Below are 19800 nucleotides of genomic sequence, written 5' to 3'. Positions count from 1 at the left end.
TTTTGCTTTCCATCAGAAAACAAAAGCAGAAAACCCACCAAACTAAGGACAAACCCTTAAAAAAAAAAAAATAAAAATGGAATAACACTACAATTCTGGAGACAAAACTGAAGCTTATGGCAAAATACATCGGAACAGAAATTTTCTGCTCAAAAACTATGCAAGAAAATAAAGATAGAGAAGAAGTTGGATTTAAAAGAGTGTAGAGCACTGTAATGGTTTATCTGTTTTATTTCCTGGATATGAAAGGCATCCCATGCCAGTTTACCTCACTATGGCATAGAAAGTAATGTTTACTTTAAAGGATCTTGTAGATTTTTCTATGTCTCAAAAAAATGTTGTGGTTATTTTTGTTCCCAATTCTTTCCTTTGAATACTGAATTCAAATATAGCTGTTGAAAATATTCTTTATAATATCATCACAACTTCGATGATTTTAATATGGAGTTTACAACTATTTCATTATATGAAAAAAATAATACATTACCTTTTATCTGCTTGAATTCAAAAAGTAAAAAACCAAAATTATTTGCAAGGTCTGAGCACAATCAGTGAAAGCAAAGAACTCAGGCTGAAATTTTAAGAAGTGATACTGGTTGTGTAGAAGCCATATTAGGCCACTTTGAATAAAGCACAGCTTTAGATATGCTATTTGCTCTTAAGCCTTAAGCATGATCTTCCTTCATGCAGATGTAAAAAGTGGTTCCACCCACAGATCCACAGAAGTTAATTAGAAAATGTGTTACCATGTTTCCACAGAGTGAACACTGAATAATAGGAATCTAAATATCACACTAACTTTCCAAACACCATTATTAAAATACAACTCGGGAAGAAATCTGCGCTGTCTTCTAAGTACACCTATTTTTAAATGATTAAAGCAGATAAGTGAAACTAATTTCTTCTGTTCCCTACCTGATATTTTTGGAGCAATTTATATAAGGCTTAAGCTTCCTCAACATCACCAAACTCACATGATTCAGTGGTATTCTACATAACTTTCACCAGTGCAATAAAGAGCAGGAAGAGACTCGACAGCTGGTTTTTCTTTAGTAGTGTTTCTGACTTGCAAAACACCACAGGTAATTCTGAAATTAATAAGCAAAACAAACACGGTGATCCTTAGCAGTGTTGTGGTGTTAATTTCAATTAAAGTTTTGGTGGCTATGCAAAAAGTGACATGAGAACAGTGACAAAATTGGTTCTTATAAGTCACTGCAAGTCACAAAAGACTGCCAAAGCACAAAAAACTCAAAAGGAAACAGACACTAGTATTTCACTAGATGTCCTCTTCAATTTTGTTTTCAGTGCAGTTGCTTTGACAAAGGATTCATGAATAAAAAGCCTAGGCAGCATTACTGAGTTTTATTCCTTCTTTCTTTGAATTTACTGCATTTTAAGAAGTGAAAAATCTCATCTCAGAATACAAGATCAATAGCTAAAACACATTAGACAGCATTCACGACTTCCACGCTCAGTGTACAAGTATTTCTATGACATCATATTATAAAACACAGAAATTATTGCCATGGTGATGAATATTTTAGACATTTAAAATACATAAATTAGACCTGACAATTTTTCTAAGAAAACAACCCACAAGAGAGACACAGGTCCAAGTTCTTAGATATGCAGGGGTTTTATGGCAAATATGAATGCCACTTAATTATATGGCTTGTTTTAGGTGTGAACAGTAAAAAGATGTTTTCTCAAAGGTTCTATTATCAGCTTCACAGAAATCAACAGCAATATTTGAAGCCAGGTAATAAGTTTTCCTTTCTGAGCATCACAACAAAAAACAAAACAGACAAAAAAAAATTGAGATTTTCCTCAATTATTTAGTTATAATCAACATTTTGTACTATCTGTCATAATGTCTAAACAAAAACTGGACTGTTTGTGAATTCTGGTTCTTTTAGCATTGTTTTACACAGTAAGGATTCAGGGGAAATACTCATGATCAGCCAAATGCGATTCCTACCTCAAATACATACAGTATATGACCTTAATGGACATACAGAATCATAGAATGGTTAGGGTTGGAAGTGACCTTAAAGATCATCTAGTTCCAACCCCTCTGCCACAGTCAGAGACACCTTTCACTAAATCATGTTCCTCAAAGCCGCATGCAGCCTGGCCTTGAACACTGCCAGGGATGGAGCAGCCACAGCTTCTCTGGGCAACCTGTACCAGTGTCTCACCACCTTCATTGTGAAGAATTTATTCTTAGTCTAATCTCAATCTCTCCTCTTTCACTTTAAATCCATTCCCTCTTGTCCTGTCACTACATGCCCTTGTAAAAAGTCCCTCTTCAGATTTCTTATAGGCCCCCTTTATGTACTGGCAGACTGTTATAAGGTCTCAGTGGAGCCTTCTCTTCTCCAGGCTGAACAAACCCAACTCTCTCAGCCTGTCTTCATAACAGAGATGCTCCAGCCGCCGACCAACTGTGTGGTCTCTGGATTTCCTCAAGCAGGTCCACATCCCTATACTTTAAAGATATCCTGAGTTCTTTGATCTTTACCATAAAAGACTAAATACAATGTTTACAGATCAAAAAGTGTGTTTAATGTATCATTAAAATGTCATAAGTAGAGGTTTAAACTTCCATAAAGTATTAAGGATATCTATCTCTAAAATATGTTACTGTAGTTCCAAAAAACCTGCCCAAAAAGTAAACAAACAAAAAAACAAAAATACAGCCACATCAAGATCAAATGTTTCTCCAAGAGTTAGTTGCAAGTTATTTGCCATCTCTACTAAAACCGGAAAGGGGTTGTTTATTCCCCGTGCCCCACTTTTCAGCTTTCAAACATAACCTGGAATTTATTTTTGTCATTACTTTTGTCATTTTTGTTCAGGAGCCTAAGTATGGGTACAGTGGTATGGTTACCAAAAAGAGAAATCTACTAAAAAAACCCCAAACCCTAGTGATCTTAGTGGCTAGATACTTGTATTACTCAATTTCAGGTATTTCAAGACAGCATAAAGGATTAACTGCAGCATGTCAAAATTATACAAACCAGAGCTAATTACATCCTATACATTCAAAAGTGTTCTTTGGTCTTCTGAATTTACAAGCAATGGTACACATTGTTTTATGTCTCAGCTCTTTTCTTAATTCCAAAGCACAAGTATTTATACACAGACACCTCTACACACACCACAGGCATATGGTATTAAAAAATATATTAATATATAGTTTTCAACTATATGGAGGAGGAAGGTGAGGGAGAGAGTATAGTCATGCATAAACCAACTTGCAACCGTAATGGTGCAAACAACTTATTATTGTTTAACTGGTCAAACCAAGTTTGAAGACAAAGCAGGGAGGGTATCCCACGATAATCTTTCATGTGTTTCATTTAACTAATTTAGGCAATAGTAAATGTTTTCAGCACACTGAGTGCTGAAAGCACCTTTCTTCCTAATCAGAGAAGGAAAACAGTGAGGAAGAGCGGATGAGGAAGAGTACTAGTTTCAAAAAAATGGAAGTGGGTTAGACTTTTCTTCAAGAATTTTTGCATCAACTAAAATAGGTAAATTAGTAAAGAAGCTGCAACATATTTGTATTTCTTGAAAGACAAGGAAAGCAACAGGAGACATTTCCCACAGCTTTTAAATAAAGCTTTCATAAATTACACTTTAGGTTAGGTGATTTTTCTATTATACCTATTGACATTAGTCAATTACATGATAGCTTAAAAGAGGAACCAAAAAAACCCTAAACCTTTTCATGTGCAGTAAATTCTTCCTTTAGAAGTTGTTCAGAAAACAAAAGATCAACTTTCCCATCTCAGTAAGAATTTCAATAGTAGTTCTTCTCATGAGGCCATTTAAACATAAACCAGTAAAAGTGAGAATCAGTAGTAATGCGTCATGTCATTCTACATAGAAGATACTCTATCTTTTCAAATAAATCAACTCTGTTTTCACTCTTATTAGAAAAACATACACTTCACTCTTATTTTGGAAAGATTTTATTAAATATCTTCACTGAATGTACATTTTGAGTTAAAGGACACTGCAAAGTAACAGAGACAGAAAAGAAACACTGCAGAAAAATGTGCCATTATTAATTTGGAAAAAAATGTTCCCAAAGAATAAGGCATTATTGGCAAAGAAATCCTAAGCAGGAAGATAAAAAAAGAAAGTTAGAAGGAAGCACAAAACATTTTAAACTTGGAGATTTATTTTTTTTTTAATCAAACCTATTTCAATTTATTTTTAATGTTTCCAAGATTTTGGGATTTCAGGTGTGTCAATCGTCTGTTAGTTTGCCTTCTATATAGAATCATTCATATACTTCTGTATGTTCCATCTACAAGCAGTGACTTTGTTCTTACTCTGCGGTGGATACAAGCAAGTAAAGCCTTACGTATGCACAGCTTTCCATGAATAGCAAATAGTAGGGTATAATAGCTAGGTGCAAGGATTAGACTGAGGATCATATTACAGGATTAGAGCAAACACACTTGCAATGGATTTTGTAGGAAAAGACCAGCCTTGCAGTAGATGCAGTCTCAGAGTCCTATTTATAGTATAATCTACTCCCTAGTCAGGTTAAATTAATATCCTGATCCTTTTTGCAGCATATACTAGTTGGCATATTCTTGGTACAATTTTCAAGACTAATCTTTTATCTAGCATGGCATTTGCTGTTACAGTGCAGTTTAAAACTCAGTACAGAATTTGTGTCAGCACTTTTTGTCCCAGAAAGAGTTGAAAGTATTAAAACATAGATAATGCAGACATTGGCCCTAGAAGACTCACAGCTTCTTCCAGCCTCATAATAAATGAATGTACTAAAACCAATGGGAACTTTATAAGCACTTTTTGATGTGTTCTAGCCATGGAAGAGAAGGTTTTCATGTTCTTCTGAAATACATTAATTTTCCAAGAACTAGCAGGTTATTCTTCTGCTTGAAGTAAAATCCTGTTCAGATTAAGGTTTGGGCTAAAATAATTTGTTTCACACTAAGCAACAGAAATCTATGTTTACCTTCATATATTTGGTCTGGTATCAAACAGCAGAGGCGTGAATTGTTCTATTTTTAGCAATATGTTGGGATCAAATAATGTGGAATCAAATCCAGAGAGCTGAAACATGCCATTTAAAACAAATTCAAACAGAATTATTTTTCCCACCTTTCATTACCATTTTTTCTAGTGAAGTTGGTCTACCAGGTTATCCCTAGGCAAAAACAATCAAAAGCCTTACAAATATAAGTATCATAACTTTACGTAAGTGAGCTAACAAATATATTGATGTTAGGAGCAGGTCTTCACGTGTATCCCTGGTATCTTATTATGTGTCAAAATATGAACAACTACAATTAAGGGCTAGGTATTGTGAATTTCTATATCTATCATCTGTTTTGCTTGAAGCCAAATATGCACGTACACATGTAAATGCAGTTTATGGTGCGTATTTTATCTGACTGGAATCAGCTTGCAATTTCTCTAACTGAATTTATTAATAAAATTTATTTTCTAAACAGACTTCTAGGCTCCTGTAATACAAACAGTTTTTTTTTCCTCATTAGAAACTGTGATCAGACATTCACTAGACAAGTTAACAGATATCTGTTCTCTGTCAATGACTGGAAAGAGATTGTTACAGCTAAAATATTACAGAACTTGCTGCCCTGAGCAAGGAACAATTACGTGGTTTTGTTCTGACACTAAATTTTTTTATTTGTTATATTACCAGTTGAAAGAAGCACTTTGCTGCTTTCTGTTATGTTCAAAATACATAGCTTGTAGTTTATATTTTATTATAAACTCTATGGAGTATGAATACTTGGACAGTTTTTAGAAAATATTCACACTACCATAGCTGTTGCAGAAACCGGGGTCTAGGAGGTTATTTCAGCTACTAGAAAACATAACTAACAATGAGATAATTAATTCAAGAACATGCTGTTAAAAATGTCCAAGGACTGTACTGACATAACATCTGGTAAACAAGAAAAGTAAGCATTTGGCAATCAATAGACAAAGAGGTTATTAGATAAGTAAAATGAGAGTCTAAATGGCTTATTCTGTCTTCTTCTTTTAAGCCTCATTGTAGCAGCTGAAGCCGATTTCCTCAGTAGGAACATGAGACCCCATAAACAACCATCACTCACACTCTCCCAAGTCACAGTTCCATCAGTGTGAGATCTTGTTTTCTAAATTCTCATCTTCACTATTCCTTTTTAAATCTCCACCTGCACAGCCTTTTCACATGAACCTGTGAACACTCTTCAGTGTTGATCTAGGACAAAAGAACTCACCTGTCTGACATGGCCTAAAAGCGGAAGAAACTTTATTTAACGATGAAGTCTCCAAAATAGGAGCAGAGCAACAGTTGGAGCTAACACCACCCCAGAATACCTGCTTGTGACCAACTACAACTACTACTGTTACTTGTCTGAAAACTTCAGCAAGAACTCATGGTATTCTCCTCCCCTCATTCCTATCCTTTCCTTCTCTACACCTCTGTATTTTCCTGAAGATCTAGATTGTCATTCACAACTCCCTGTCTAGAGAACTAATTGTCTTTTTTGGCAGGACAGAATTTAGGCAAAGTTTATGACTTGAATCAATACTGTGGTTCTCAAATTCATTGAAATACATTTTGACTAATCCTGTGGTTCTTCACAAATATTTAATATCAAGACACTGAATGCATCTTCCGGATTTGGGATATTTACTTGAGTACAAGTCCACACTCTGGTATGAACACTCTACATTTGTCACAGCTTCCAAACATTGATGTCCTTGTCTTGAAAGTACAATCGTATTCAGCTTCACATAGTAACAAGCTTATTCTATCACCTCTGATTTCTGGACCTCTTATCCTACCTAAAATACCAGAAAACATAAGACCGCACTTGGACTGTAACATCCTTTAAACCAGAACAGAGACCACCATGACTCTAGTGATTAAGTATTAAACTTGTTTTCTTACTATGAAGGATATATGCAATATTTGTTTGCATTTTCCTTTTGCTAACCTTTAGGCTATTTTACCCTGAAAGCGTTCTGTGACCAATAGGGGAGAATTTAGATGGGTTTTGATGTCTCCCCTCTCCCTGAATCACTGTTTATTGACTAAAATAAAATGCAAAGATCCACTTCAGCCAGTTCAAACTTCAACTAAGTTCAAGGTACAGCTAAAGTTTACAAAGGTTTTTAGTTGTTTTAAAGGAAGGTAGAAAGAGATACAAGATTTTCAGAAATGTTTAGTTGCCTGTGCAATTTTACCTCCTTCAGGTCACTTCAGTTTTGTCTGTAAATCCCATAGGATGTGTGAGATGAAGTTCTCACTTTCTCCTCGCTTATGCATGAGGGAAATAACTACAGCAATCAGGATTCCCATCCTTCTTCTGCTAGATCTTAATTTCTCCCCAATTCCCCTACATTATCATTCTCTCATCTTTACTAATCCAGCCCATTTTGACAAAGATAAGCAAGGTGGTCTGCTCCTGGGAGCACCTTCTGGGGCAAATCTGGAAAAGTCAGACAGCAAGGATGAGTGGTCAGGGGCAGTAACCTCTTTAGCTGTCCAGCAGCAACAGCTCAAGGAGGATGCAGTCAGACCCTGGCCACTTGGGAAGCCTGGCCCCTAGGTTATGTGATCTGGGCCCTTATTCTCCAGTGTAATGATATCACTAAAAGAGCAGTCTTACCATAAATAGAACATGAAGCATTTTTAATGAGAATAAAAAGCATATGAAAGATTCTGGAAACAATTAATTAAAAAAATAAATAAATAAAAATCTGCCAAATATTAATTTGGTCAAACTGTTTCTGCAAATACAAATACAAGCCAATGACCTGCTGATTGATATAAATTACATCTTTCATATACTTTAAAATTATGAAAGTGTGGTTCAAAAGGTTAGAAATTAATTTCACAGCTAGCTCTGCCTTCCTTTCCATAGCTTAATTGGGCAATCTTATGTTTCTTAGCAGAAATTTATTCAAATCAATATTTTCACTGACTAAAGTTTGAACGCAGGAAAAACAGCTTGTACATGCGGGTTTTGGACCAAACACTTCAATACAGTGACATTCACAGCTGTTGCAAGTATTTTAAGTGCAATTCATGCTAACATAAGTGCATTTTTTTAGACTTAAAAAAATATAGTAACAATAAAAGAACTTGAAATTCATGCTCTAGTCCTACAGGCATAAGCTTATGCTTTCCAGAGCTGATACAGCAAAACACTTAAAATATATACTAATATAAGACTGGTAATATGCTTAACATTAAGCTGTGATTTAGTGAAATGCTTTTAGCACTTGCTCGAGTGTATTTTGTAAGATAAGCATACTGAAGTATTAAACTCTCAACACAATTTTCCAGGACTGTGGTCAATGTTTGCCTCCAGCCATAGCATGACCTGGTTACTTATGTATTTTAAAGCTCCTGAAGAGACAAAACCTCCAGCTCTCTGCTGGTCTAATTGCACAGATAGCACTGGAGTTACAATATAGCCTTCCAGCCCCATGTATTTAAACATGTTTTGTATGTTTGCACTGGATCTATATACGATTGTTGTCACTGCAGTTGTCATGGACTCAGATCAGATAAACCTTTAAAAGTTTAGAATGTGGGTTTAGGTGGGCTTTTAAAATCAGAACCAAAACTCCAAAAAGGAAAGTTTGAGGAATAGAAATAAAAAATAATTTTTCAGATGTTCACAGAATAATTTTTTTTAAAGGAAAAATACATTTTTCTTGACAGTTTTATTTATGTGCTGTTAACCCAATAATTCATTCTTCCTTAAAATCTTAAAGAAGTAGTTGCAACAACTGTTATGTAGCAGTTGAATTTGGTAAAAAAATAAATGCAGTACTTCCAGATATGGTCTGAACATAAACAAGAAGGAAGGTATTATTTTATTTGAGGAGTGTTGTTCTGATTCACTGAATATTGTTTACAACATTAGCAAGGCTTCATCTGCAATATAGACGGGCATTAAACTCTGAAACATGTCACTTGCACATTCAATAAGAAACAGTAACACTAAGGCATCAGTAATCAAGCAGACTGGAGAGACCACACCACTTGAGATGCACTAGCCCAAGACCTATCATCTTACACTAGTGCTTTCCTTATAGAAATATATGTCCTGAGATAAAACCATGTGACATACAAATTCTTCCATAAAGCTGTTTCTTCATAGCCCAAATTCAGGTGGTTACATAAGTACATGAATCACATTAAGTGAGTTATTATGATGAAGTTAAGCACTAAATTTATACCAAGATAGTGTTTAAACACCCTTTATGTCTTTGTATATTTTCACGGAACATTTAACAAGACTTGAATCTTTAACCATCTATTAAAACAGAGCTGCTCTCCCATGCAAAATTTAAGCAATCAGCTTAAAGAGGAAAGATTAGTCAGTAAATGAAATATTTTTACATTGAGCACCCATGTAATTTTGAATATTATAAAAGCTGCTTATTTTCATCACAAGGGCCAGATACACAAAATCATTAAAACACTGAGTATTCTTCCTTTTCAGCATGATTCAATTATCGTATTAGAAAGAAAATGAGCAGCTGTTAGGTAAATCTGTCCTGGCACAAATCCATACAAATAGATCCTAAAATAAATAAATGAGAGGTACCTCACCCAATTCATGTCACTGAGTTTCAAATGTCACCTCCTCCGAGTAGTCACCATTAGAACCTGAGTGAGCACTCGTATTTAAAAAAAAAAGGGAAAGGGACAAGAAAAAAGAGAAAATAGAAAGAGGAAAAAGTTTAAGTAGCCTCTTTGGGGGCTGCCAGAGGAGCCCTGGCGAACTCTGTTGATTCTGAAATAAAGACTGCTAATCCAAATAGGAGGATACTGGTGAAGTATATTAAGATCTTCAACATCAGCTTCAGTTGCTGGTCTGAGTCCTGTAATCCACCCCCCGACGTCTTGTACAACTCAAAATTTACTTCTGCATTATTATTTCAGTCCATCAGTTTATGAACCGATTCAAATGAACTCTATTAAGACATCTGAGCACCAAATGAACTCTAACAGACATCTGAGCTTTTCTTGACTTGGCTCTACTTAAGAACATAGCCTGACACTTTGTAACATTGAATGAGATGACTTAAGGAATAGTGTTATCAACATTGTATTTCCTTTATTTTTCTGGTTTGAATCATAACTTGAAAAGCTTTTCAATCTAATTTTCAGAGTTAATTATTTTTGCTTCCCACAGGCACTCTGAGCAGACCACAGTGAGTACTGGAGAGATCTGGAACCAATCCAGCTGCTAAGAAAATGTTTTAATAATTTTATTTCTCTCATCTCTCCCAGTTTATAAAGGTCTGCTTCTTGCAAGACAAATTCCAAACTAAAATTTCTACTAGGACTTTCAGTATGTGGTACTCGCATGCTTTCAGAATTCACATCAGAATTTACACATTTTCCTATTTACTTTAAGCAAAAACAATCTCTCCTTGATAATACTGCACAAGTACAAGCAGAAAAGAAATTCTAAGAACTTTCTAGACCAGGTGATAATACATGCTAGCAAGCTTACAGTTCACTATAATATTAAAGTAGGATGCCACCTGCTGCTTAAAACCCTGAATTAAAAGAGAGAAACCAATTTCCTAACAATGTAAACTAATCTGAAAGCACTTATGACTAATGTTTTGTAACGCTCTTGCACCAGTCGTCAGTAAAGAGCTTCACATCTAGCTTACAAGGTAAAAATTGGAACTGTATGACTTCTAGTGCTGTAAGAGTGGTATTCTTCATAGTCAATTGAAAAAAACTGTGCACAAAAAAGGCAAGGTTTTCCTTAGGAAAAGCAGCATTACTGTGTGACATAAAATTAGCAAGCTTGTTCCCCACTTCACTGAAGTTAACAGAGGCAGTCATTGGCTTTGGATTAAATCCCTACAGAGGGCAGCTTGATGACATTTCCTTTGATATCTAAAAGTCTGATGCAGTAAAAACAAACAGTAAAACAGAAAAGAAATGAGAGATACTGCAGTCTATTAGTTCTGCCAACAAACAGAAAACTAGGCTAAAGCAAGCAAAACCAGTTTAAGAAGAGTTTCAGACTCCTCAGTTTTCCCAGTAGAATTTGTTGAGTAGCTGCTTCATAAATCAGGTCAGGAAACTGATCTAGATTCAGAGGGGTCTTCCAAAACCAGATTTCTTCTTTCCCACCTGTATAGCTTTTCTGATCCGTGTTATTTTGTAACCTTGCCAAAACCTGTGCCAGCAGGATGTGTGGGACAAGGATGCCTACCACAAGATCTCATAGGGCATGGACTTCTGAAGCCACCTTTGCTGTCAGAGATAGTGCACAGTGTAATTCCTCAAAGTTCTCCACTGCTTACAAACTTAAATAAACCAGGCATGTCTATGACCTCTTCTAATCAGGAAAGAGCCACAGTAATTGGCGAATGCTTTATATTTTTCACCCAAAAGGGAAGTGCTGAGCAGAGCACGTGAAGAGCACAGACCCCGTTTCTGCATCTGGCTCTGAATGCATTTCCTCAGTGCAGCTTTTGCATATTTACCAGAGATGATGGTTTATAAAGGAAAATAATTACCAATTTAAAAGATGAAGAATTAACTGAAGGATATTCCTAGAGTGCTCAGACCATTTTGAAGTTTCCTTGTTGCTGGCCTTAAGAGTATGTTTGTGTGTGCAGTACTTTGCCACTGCCTTCAAATAGTTATAAACCAAGTTCATGCTATATCTGTTAGTGTCAGATAACTTCTCTCATTTGAATAAAAAAGCATAACAAATATAATACATACTTAAAAAATGGCTTTAATCCACCTAGAAGTCCCATCACTCACTGCATAAAACAATTTAAGAGGTACAACAGGCTGAAATTTCTTATTCACAATGAAAAAACATAGCCAGTTTTTTTTTGGGTTATTAATCAAGTCCTTAAGAAAAGGATGCAGAGCCTTTCTGGGGGGAATCAAGACATTAAATTGCAGCCCTGCTCTAATGCCAAGTACATCCTAGCCATCCAACAGCTTGGTCCAGAGAATCTAAGCAATGAAGCAATGGCTGTTCTTCCCACATGAACGGATTCTGTATTATTAACCATATCATAAGATTCCATCTATTATATGATTTACTTACCAAGCACGCACACAAGTTCCAAAAGTGTGCAACCAGACACACAAGGATCAAGCTGTAGTGCAACATCTAAACATACTGCAGCTTGTAAATTCTCCCAGCAACTAACATGTCTTTCACTTGAAATTATTACCTCCTTAATGAGCCAAGCTATCATTAGTCTAACATCTAATCACCTTCCACACTGAATCCTCAATTCAGGATTGCTACATGGGGATAATACTACATTGGTGACTGGGAAAGGCAAAGGCAGCAAAGGTTTTGGAATGTCACCAGAAGACGAGCTGACACATGCCAAAGAGGTCCCACACTGAGTGCCAAAAAATGACTGTCACGATTTAACCCCAGACAGCAACTAGATACCCCCACAGTGGGATGAGAAAGAATCAGGAAACAGATAAAACCTGTGGGCTGAGATAAAAACAGTTAAATACTTGAAATAACTGTGGCATTTCATGGCATGGACTCAAGTTGATGCGGAGACTCAAATCCTCATTTCTTACCACCAAGCCCTTTATATCCCCTTGTTCGATACTATCTTAAACTGCATGTACGTGCAATGTTCAATCTCACTGGCCACTGTGAAACTCTCCAGGTAAATAGTCCAATCGCAATGCTCAGAACTTCTCACAACCCCCACATCCCCTGGGCTCCAACTGAGATTCCTGCCACAACTACATCAGGGCCCAAACTCCAAAAGCTTGCCTGTATAACTTTCCTGTACTTCAATGTTCCATCTCATCGTACCAGGTCTTGTCAAAGCACAAAGGCCTCAGAGCTCATTCTCTTGTGCACCTGGGGCTGGGGAAGCGCCAGGGGCATCACGGGTGGCAGTGGGGAAGGATCAGTTCTTCAGGCTCTGGCAGTGCTGCAGATGTGCCTGCACCCAGGCCGCCCGGGGGTCTGTGCACCGCTCCTTCTTCTTCGTGATCATGCTGCCAGGACAAGTCCCATCTTAAAGTACTCGGCCTGGGCAGCGGGGTGCCTGCGATAGGTCCCCAGCCATCGCCCCCTTAGCCCCCAGGGGTGCTCACATCACTCCTGGCTGGCTGCAGCTGCTGCTGGTGATACAGGCAGAGGTGATGAGGTGCCGTGGGATGGGGCGTTGGTGGTAGGTGAAGCAGCACATGGTGGGGACACCATCTGTGAGGGCAGAGACAGAGAGCCCTGGGGGGACCCCAGGCACAGGGGTTCTCGGAGGATTTGCCATCTCCCATGTCCCCTCTTGCGTGCTATTTCCTGGGTCCCAGCGTTGGCCTCCTGCTCCCAGCTCTCCCCCTGCTGATGGGGATGGAGCGCTCAGTCTGCCCCAGCAGCTCCTATAGAGCAATGGCACAATGAGCCCCAGGGAGGATGCAGCGATGCCAGGCTCACCGAAATGGGCCTCAGATGGGGAGCGGGCGGCCACGAGGGGGAGAGCGACCAGAGCGGCTGCGGAGACCTTCATGGTGCTGTGGAGCTGAGGGATCTGCGAGCAGGGTTGGAGCTGGGCTCTGCAGGGCTCTGCACAGTGCTCGGCCCTGCGGCCATGCCCTCCTTTCCTCCCCGGCCGCGGGGCCCGCGCGGGGTTTCAAGGAAAGAAAATGAGTCCACGATAGCAGGGAAATTATGTCAGAGCACGCGGATTTGCTGAGCTGGAGAAGGAAACCGCAGAAAGGGAAGCGCTGGCCATGGGGCTGCACCTTTCAGATTCTATTTGGTGCTGTGAGGTTTGGGGCACCCAACGCTGCCACTGCTGCAAGGATCCCCCACCGGCCATTAGCCAGGCTGGGGCACAAAGCTCCACGGCCAGAGCCCCAGCGGCAATCCAAAGCAGGCAAGCTCCAGGCAGAGATTTGCTTTGCAGCATCGCCATCTTGCGGGGCTCAGGAGCTGCTCTGTGGATGGACACCCCCAGGTTCTGCTGCTCTTGCTGGCAGAAGACCACTGCCAGGAGAAAGCTCCCAGCTTAGCCCCAATTTTGGCTCAAACGGCCCTTCTCACCCTGCTCCCCTGGTCACAGCAGGGATACAGAGCTTCAGACCTGGCACCCAGGCTAGGGAGATAGGTAATAAGCCCTCCATGGGCAGGGAAACAGGGGGTTCCTAACCTGGAGCAAAGAAGCACTGCCAGGGATGTGAGAGGGGACCCCTTGTAGGAGAAGGGAGCAAGAGAGTCCCACCTGTACCCCCACATCCCTTGTGCCAGGGGTGGGAACGCACCAACCCCTTTTGCCTCCTCTCAGTCCACAGCCCCTATAGCGCTTGCTGCTACAAGGATGTGTTCATCTGGCAGAAAATCCCTGCTCTCCTCATCAAGAGCTATCAGGAGACACCTTCTCACTGCTCCCACAAGATTGTGCGGCGAGTCCTACTAAGAGGAACATTTACTCTACCCTTGCTGAATGCATGGTAGTATAAACCCCAGGTTATAGAGACCTTTTTGTTTCACTTGCATATTTGCAGTTATTCAACTGTATATTTCTGGTCCTTTATAGCTTTGTTTTAGTCTGCAGTTGTTTCCTTTGTGTATAAAGTGGGAACACTTGCAAAATTGCATTGCTTACCCAGGACCAGCCTGCTTGCTGTTAAGTGGGGCTGTCCGTACGCAGTAACAGCAACAAGCTGCTCATTAAAGAATCAGCAAGACGAACACATATTCCAGTGTCCAACTTGAAACAAAACTTGGGTTATATATTACAGCTCCTAACTATTAACTTCCTATCACACATACCTACTAGCTTTTCTTAACTGAATTGTTGCAATGCTCACTAGTTAAGTAGGATTAGTGGGGTTGAGTTAAAAAACAGCTACACGCGGATTTTTATTATTACACTGCTCAGGGTGTTCTTTCAGCCAGGATGAAGACCGTCAGAATCTTTTGCCTGCTGCTCACACGTTCTTCATGTGTAAGGCTAGACTGTTGGACTTCGGGTTTCTCCTGACCCTCCGGGACCGAGATGTTCTGGTGCCGGTGTCTGGCGTGGTGCGATCCCCACCTAGAGCTCCCCGCCCGCACTGCAGCGCCGCCGCACCTCTCCCAGCTGCCACATGGGATACCTTCCCCCGGTTAATTATCTCCATTTACATGCAGATGCATATAAGCACACTTAACACGGTATACTCACTGCAACTGCTTTGCCACTATGCAAGACAAAGAGTTGAAAATTCAGTCTAATTTGGCCTTTTAAACAACCGGTTCTGGTAACTTTATCCAGCAACTTAAGTGCCAACATCTATTTACCATGGAGAAGGACAAGAGAGTCACACAAAAAGAAATAGGCTGATTTTAAGGCAGGAGTAATATGAAGAGTGACAACAGAATAACAGGAGTTCACTCTGTGTAACACAAAGCACAGGTCACCAATTAGACGTAACAGGAAGAACAATACAAATATACCAATTACTGAAGTCTGACGGCTGACAATAGCAAGGCTATAATCTACTCTTGCAATGCAACTGCAGCACAAGTGTTTGCATGAAGTAGTGCTGAGCAGGGCTTGTTCTCATCTCTACAGGATACCTTGCGAAATTGGCGATTTATATTTCAGAACATGAGAACAAGAAAAGACACTGAAATAATCAGACAAGTGGAGATCTTTCCTTTTTAGAGGTGGTTTAGAAACTTACAGGAAAAAAAAAGGCAGCTTAAACTGTGAATACCAACATGTGTAAGGTAACTGGGTGTACACCTGTGTGAGTATCAAGAGCTAAAGTTTTGAACTCTCAGGAACAAGCCTACCTCTTAAGACTGCAGCCAGCAGCTGAGTCCAGTTGGAGGTCAGTCACTAGTAGTGTGACTGATAGTGACAATACTCTAGTGTGTCACTATGGTATTGTAGCCAATAATACTTAACTTCTTAATGAATAAGTCTTCATGATATGGATGACGGGATAGATTGCACCATCAGAAATTTTCCAAATGTACAAAACTGGGAAGAGTGGCTGATACACCAGATAACTGTGTTACAGTTCAGAGGAACCTCAACATGCTGGAGAAAGAGCTGACAGGAACATCATGATGTTAAATAAGGGGAAATGGCAAGTCCTGCATGAGAGGAGAAATAACCATTACACCCTGAAGAGTGGGGGGTGAGTGCAGTCAGCTGGAGAGCAGCTCTGCAGAGAGCAGCCTTGGGGTACTGGTGGACAAGCTGACCGTGAGCCATCAACATGCCTCTGTATCCTCAGCCAACACTATGCACCAGGAATAACATTGCCAACAGGTTGAGGGGGCAATTCTGCTCACAGTGGTAAGGCCACACATGCACTGCTGATTCCAGATCTTGACTCCCAAACACAAGAAAAGAATTTACCAGAGCAAACCCAGTCTAAAACTACATTCAAGCTTGGAGTACATGACACATGATTAGAGGCCAAGAGAAATTATACTGTTCATCCTGGATAAAAGGCTTGAGAGATGGGCAATGGAGGGATGGGGAAATCCTGTCAACGTGTACAAATGCGCAGTGGGAGGGAATGCAGAAGACTTTTCTCAGTACACAATGATAGGTCAAGAGGCCATGGACACACACTAAAGACGTATGGAATTCCATCTCAGTGGAAGAAAAAAACCCTTTTTTATTTTAAGGGTGGCCAAACACTGGAACAGGTTTCCCAAAGAGGTTGTGGAGTCTCTATCATCGGAGATATTAATAATCCAACTTCACACTGTCTTAGAATAATCTGCTATCAAGTAACCTTGCTTGAGCAGGGAGCTTGGACTACATGATCTTGGGAGATCACTTCCAACTTAAATGATTCTGGGATACTTAGTAGCTGCAAATTGTACTGGCTGTGTCTAAATTTTGATGACCCCTGAACTAACAAAAAAGTGACCTCCCCATTAGGAGGCTGAATATGTCTTGTACTTCTGCACATAGATTTAGATTGGGAAAACTGGGGGTCTGGGTGCCCAGAGAGAATGTGAAAAGGGTCCTGACTGGAGGAAAGATCCTAGAAGTGAGGGAAACCCCTCTAGATCAAGGAATGGATAGAGACAAGCAGCAGGGGAATGGCCTCCGGGACCTTGGCTGGTGACTTCCAGGGCTGATAGTTGAAAGCAATTACACACCACAGAACAACAAGCCTTCATACCTGATCCACCTGAACCTCCAGCCAACTTCCCAATACGAAATAGGAGACCTAGTGAACATAACCTGGGGTGAAGGAGAAATGAGTGTCTGAGATATTAAATAGGGTAAAAACTCTAGTCTCTTTGGTCCTTAATCATTCTGCATCCACAGAAATGGTTACTGTGCTCCACGTACAAGGAGTGGCTCATGACTCCATAGCTTAATCACTACCATACAGCAAGCAATATCTGGCTGGGACCTATGAAGGTCTCTGGTATCTTGAGGTCATCTTTCCAATCTGATACCCTTACTAAAGTAGCAAATGGAGCCTTAGCACCTCCACACTGCAAGTCAAAGCATCTATGGGCAACTCCCTGTGTTAGCAGAATACATAAACACACGACACAAACCTTCATTTACTGATTATACTTCCATTTTGTCCTTACCTGAAAGGTCTCTTTACAAGTCCCCCCCTCCTCTGCAACCCACTTTTATCTTATACTTTTTGCATTATGCAGGCACACTGGCATGTATTTGCTGTTCTACTAATGACGTTTGCTCCTTTAACATTTTCAAATTCTTCTATATTTTCTCTCTTCCTAAATCGACCACATAACTATTTGTTTGGAACCTGACCTCTTCTAAGCATCATGACAAAGGTATGTCCAGAAATAAAGCCCAGCCAACTACAACTGACATGTTCGTGCAGTCAGAAATAACAGAATTATCAATTAATATCTGGCAAAATCAGAATTAAGAAAAAAATGTCATAGAACACAGATAGCAGCAGGATCCCATTTCTGTTAGCTACAGTCTCCTTTCTGTTCTCTTTTTTGTTCATCTTAATCACTTTGTTCCTTATTAGACTGTTTTCCTAGAGGCAAGAGTCTTATTTATCTAAGTACTTATGAGACATTTGGACATTCAGATTAAAATATATGTGTGCATATAAAACAAATAGCAGATGATAATGAAAACAAGAGTTAACAGGTCCCTGACTTGTGAACTAAAATTTGTGGCCTGTGTTTTCAATTTAAGATTACTGAATGCTGTAAGGAATTTTATATAAGCTTCATAGTGAGGGTTTGGGTTTTTTATTTGGCAGATGGGCAGATTAAGTTTTTTTTTCTTTAAGTGCTGATTTTTACTATTTCACTTGTTGTGGAATTTTACCTCCTGTAAAATGAATTATTAGTCTTTTGATGTCAAGACTCTTCTCAGAAGAAAGTAACTCATGATGCATACATGCAAGTCCTACCAACAAAGAAAAGGTACTATAAATGGTGCTTACACTTTAGGAGTACAAAGTACCTCTTGCAAACTCAGCTCTGCTAGCTGAGTGGTTACTATGGCTACTTCAGGATTGATTTTAAGCATGAATCCAACCTTATGCTTGAGCTCACACTCATAGCAGACAAGTTATTTGGACATAAGCCTAGTCTGTGTTGAGGGACAAATCCTGTTTCCCTGGTACCCTTTAGCACAAGTCCAAGCGTGCATTTGTCTACAGTGAAAAGCAGTGGCACAGGAACAGTATTACCTTCTCAGTTCCCCATGCCATCTCCAAAAATGCCTCATACACGAACAAAGTAGTGGAAACAAGCCCAGAAACAGTGCATGATGGAAGTAGTAGAAACAAACTTGACTTGTCTTCTCACTAGAAAGATGTGCCATTAGGTCCTTCCAAAATGGCACTCCACAATACATGAGCCACAAAGATCTGGACACCTGTGGGTGCAGGGTGCAGAGCAAGCTTTGCTTCCCCCATTCTCATTCCCATGCCTTAGCAAATAAACAATACTGATTTACTAAAATGGAGTTACTCAATAGCTGCCATAAAAGATATTGTAGAGAAACTACCAAAGAAAGCTTTCTGGAAAGCGTGCAAGACGAAAGAATGAGAGAGCAAGGTATTTAAATATATTTAAATACAAGGAAAGTTTATGAAATGGATACAGTATGAGTACTTATTCTGACACCAATGGCAATTAGGCACTGAAGGAGTTAGTAGAGGTAGGAGCAAGGAGAGAACCACACATGTGCTGGAGCACATTTAAAACAGCAAAATGAAGCTTTTGCAGGTCTAGAAGACAATGAAAACCTCTGCTGTTGTTTCTTCCTATTAAAGGCTTACCAGGCTTCAACTTTCCTTTTGCTGCTAGAGACATGCAGAACAGTTCTGGCACACTTAATACATAAGTATTTGTGAAAAAAAGTCTACATGTAATTTTCATTCCAAAACGAAAAAAAACCCTCAATGCTAGTGAAAAGTGGCCTGACAGGAATCATACTGTTCGTGACTGGAAGGCACTCAGAAACAGGTGCAGTGTGAAAATAAATATCTTGTTTCCTCATTTCACAGCTAAGATAAAAAGGAAAATTATTTTGAAAATACTGGATTTAAAAACAAAATAACTTCAGCAGCCATGAAAAGCGTTTCCTCCCCTCCTGTCTCTGACAAGCTTAGAGCTTCATTCACATGAGAAATCCAAACCAAAAAGATATCATGCTACCTGAAATCTCCTTGAATGGTACCCTGTAAAGCTACAGGGAGAAATTAATCTCTTTAGCTACTTAAATGCTAATTCTTCTGTACCTTGATTATAAAGCAGGTTTTTTCCAGTGATAGTT

At 39.3% G+C, this 19800-nt stretch overlaps 1 protein-coding gene across 1 annotated transcript; it reads right to left on the bottom strand.

Moving 5' to 3' along the window:
• Window positions 1-12905: 12905 nt before the first annotated feature.
• Window positions 12906-13810, bottom strand: LOC134155177 (C-C motif chemokine 3-like). Its single transcript, XM_062602087.1, is given in 4 exon segments — window positions 12906-13051; window positions 13151-13259; window positions 13491-13574; window positions 13577-13810. Coding segments are annotated over 4 exon segments (354 nt in total). The 5' UTR covers window positions 13647-13810; the 3' UTR covers window positions 12906-12960.
• Between the last annotated feature and the right edge of the window lie 5990 nt (window positions 13811-19800).

Source organism: Pezoporus occidentalis, unplaced genomic scaffold, assembly GCF_034315485.1.
Source record: "Pezoporus occidentalis ecotype Australia unplaced genomic scaffold, CSIRO_AGI_Poc_V1 ctg75, whole genome shotgun sequence".
Taxonomy (NCBI): domain Eukaryota; kingdom Metazoa; phylum Chordata; class Aves; order Psittaciformes; family Psittacidae; genus Pezoporus; species Pezoporus occidentalis.
The sequence above is the reverse complement of the archived record's forward strand: the minus strand, read 5'-3'. Positions and strand labels throughout refer to the sequence as shown.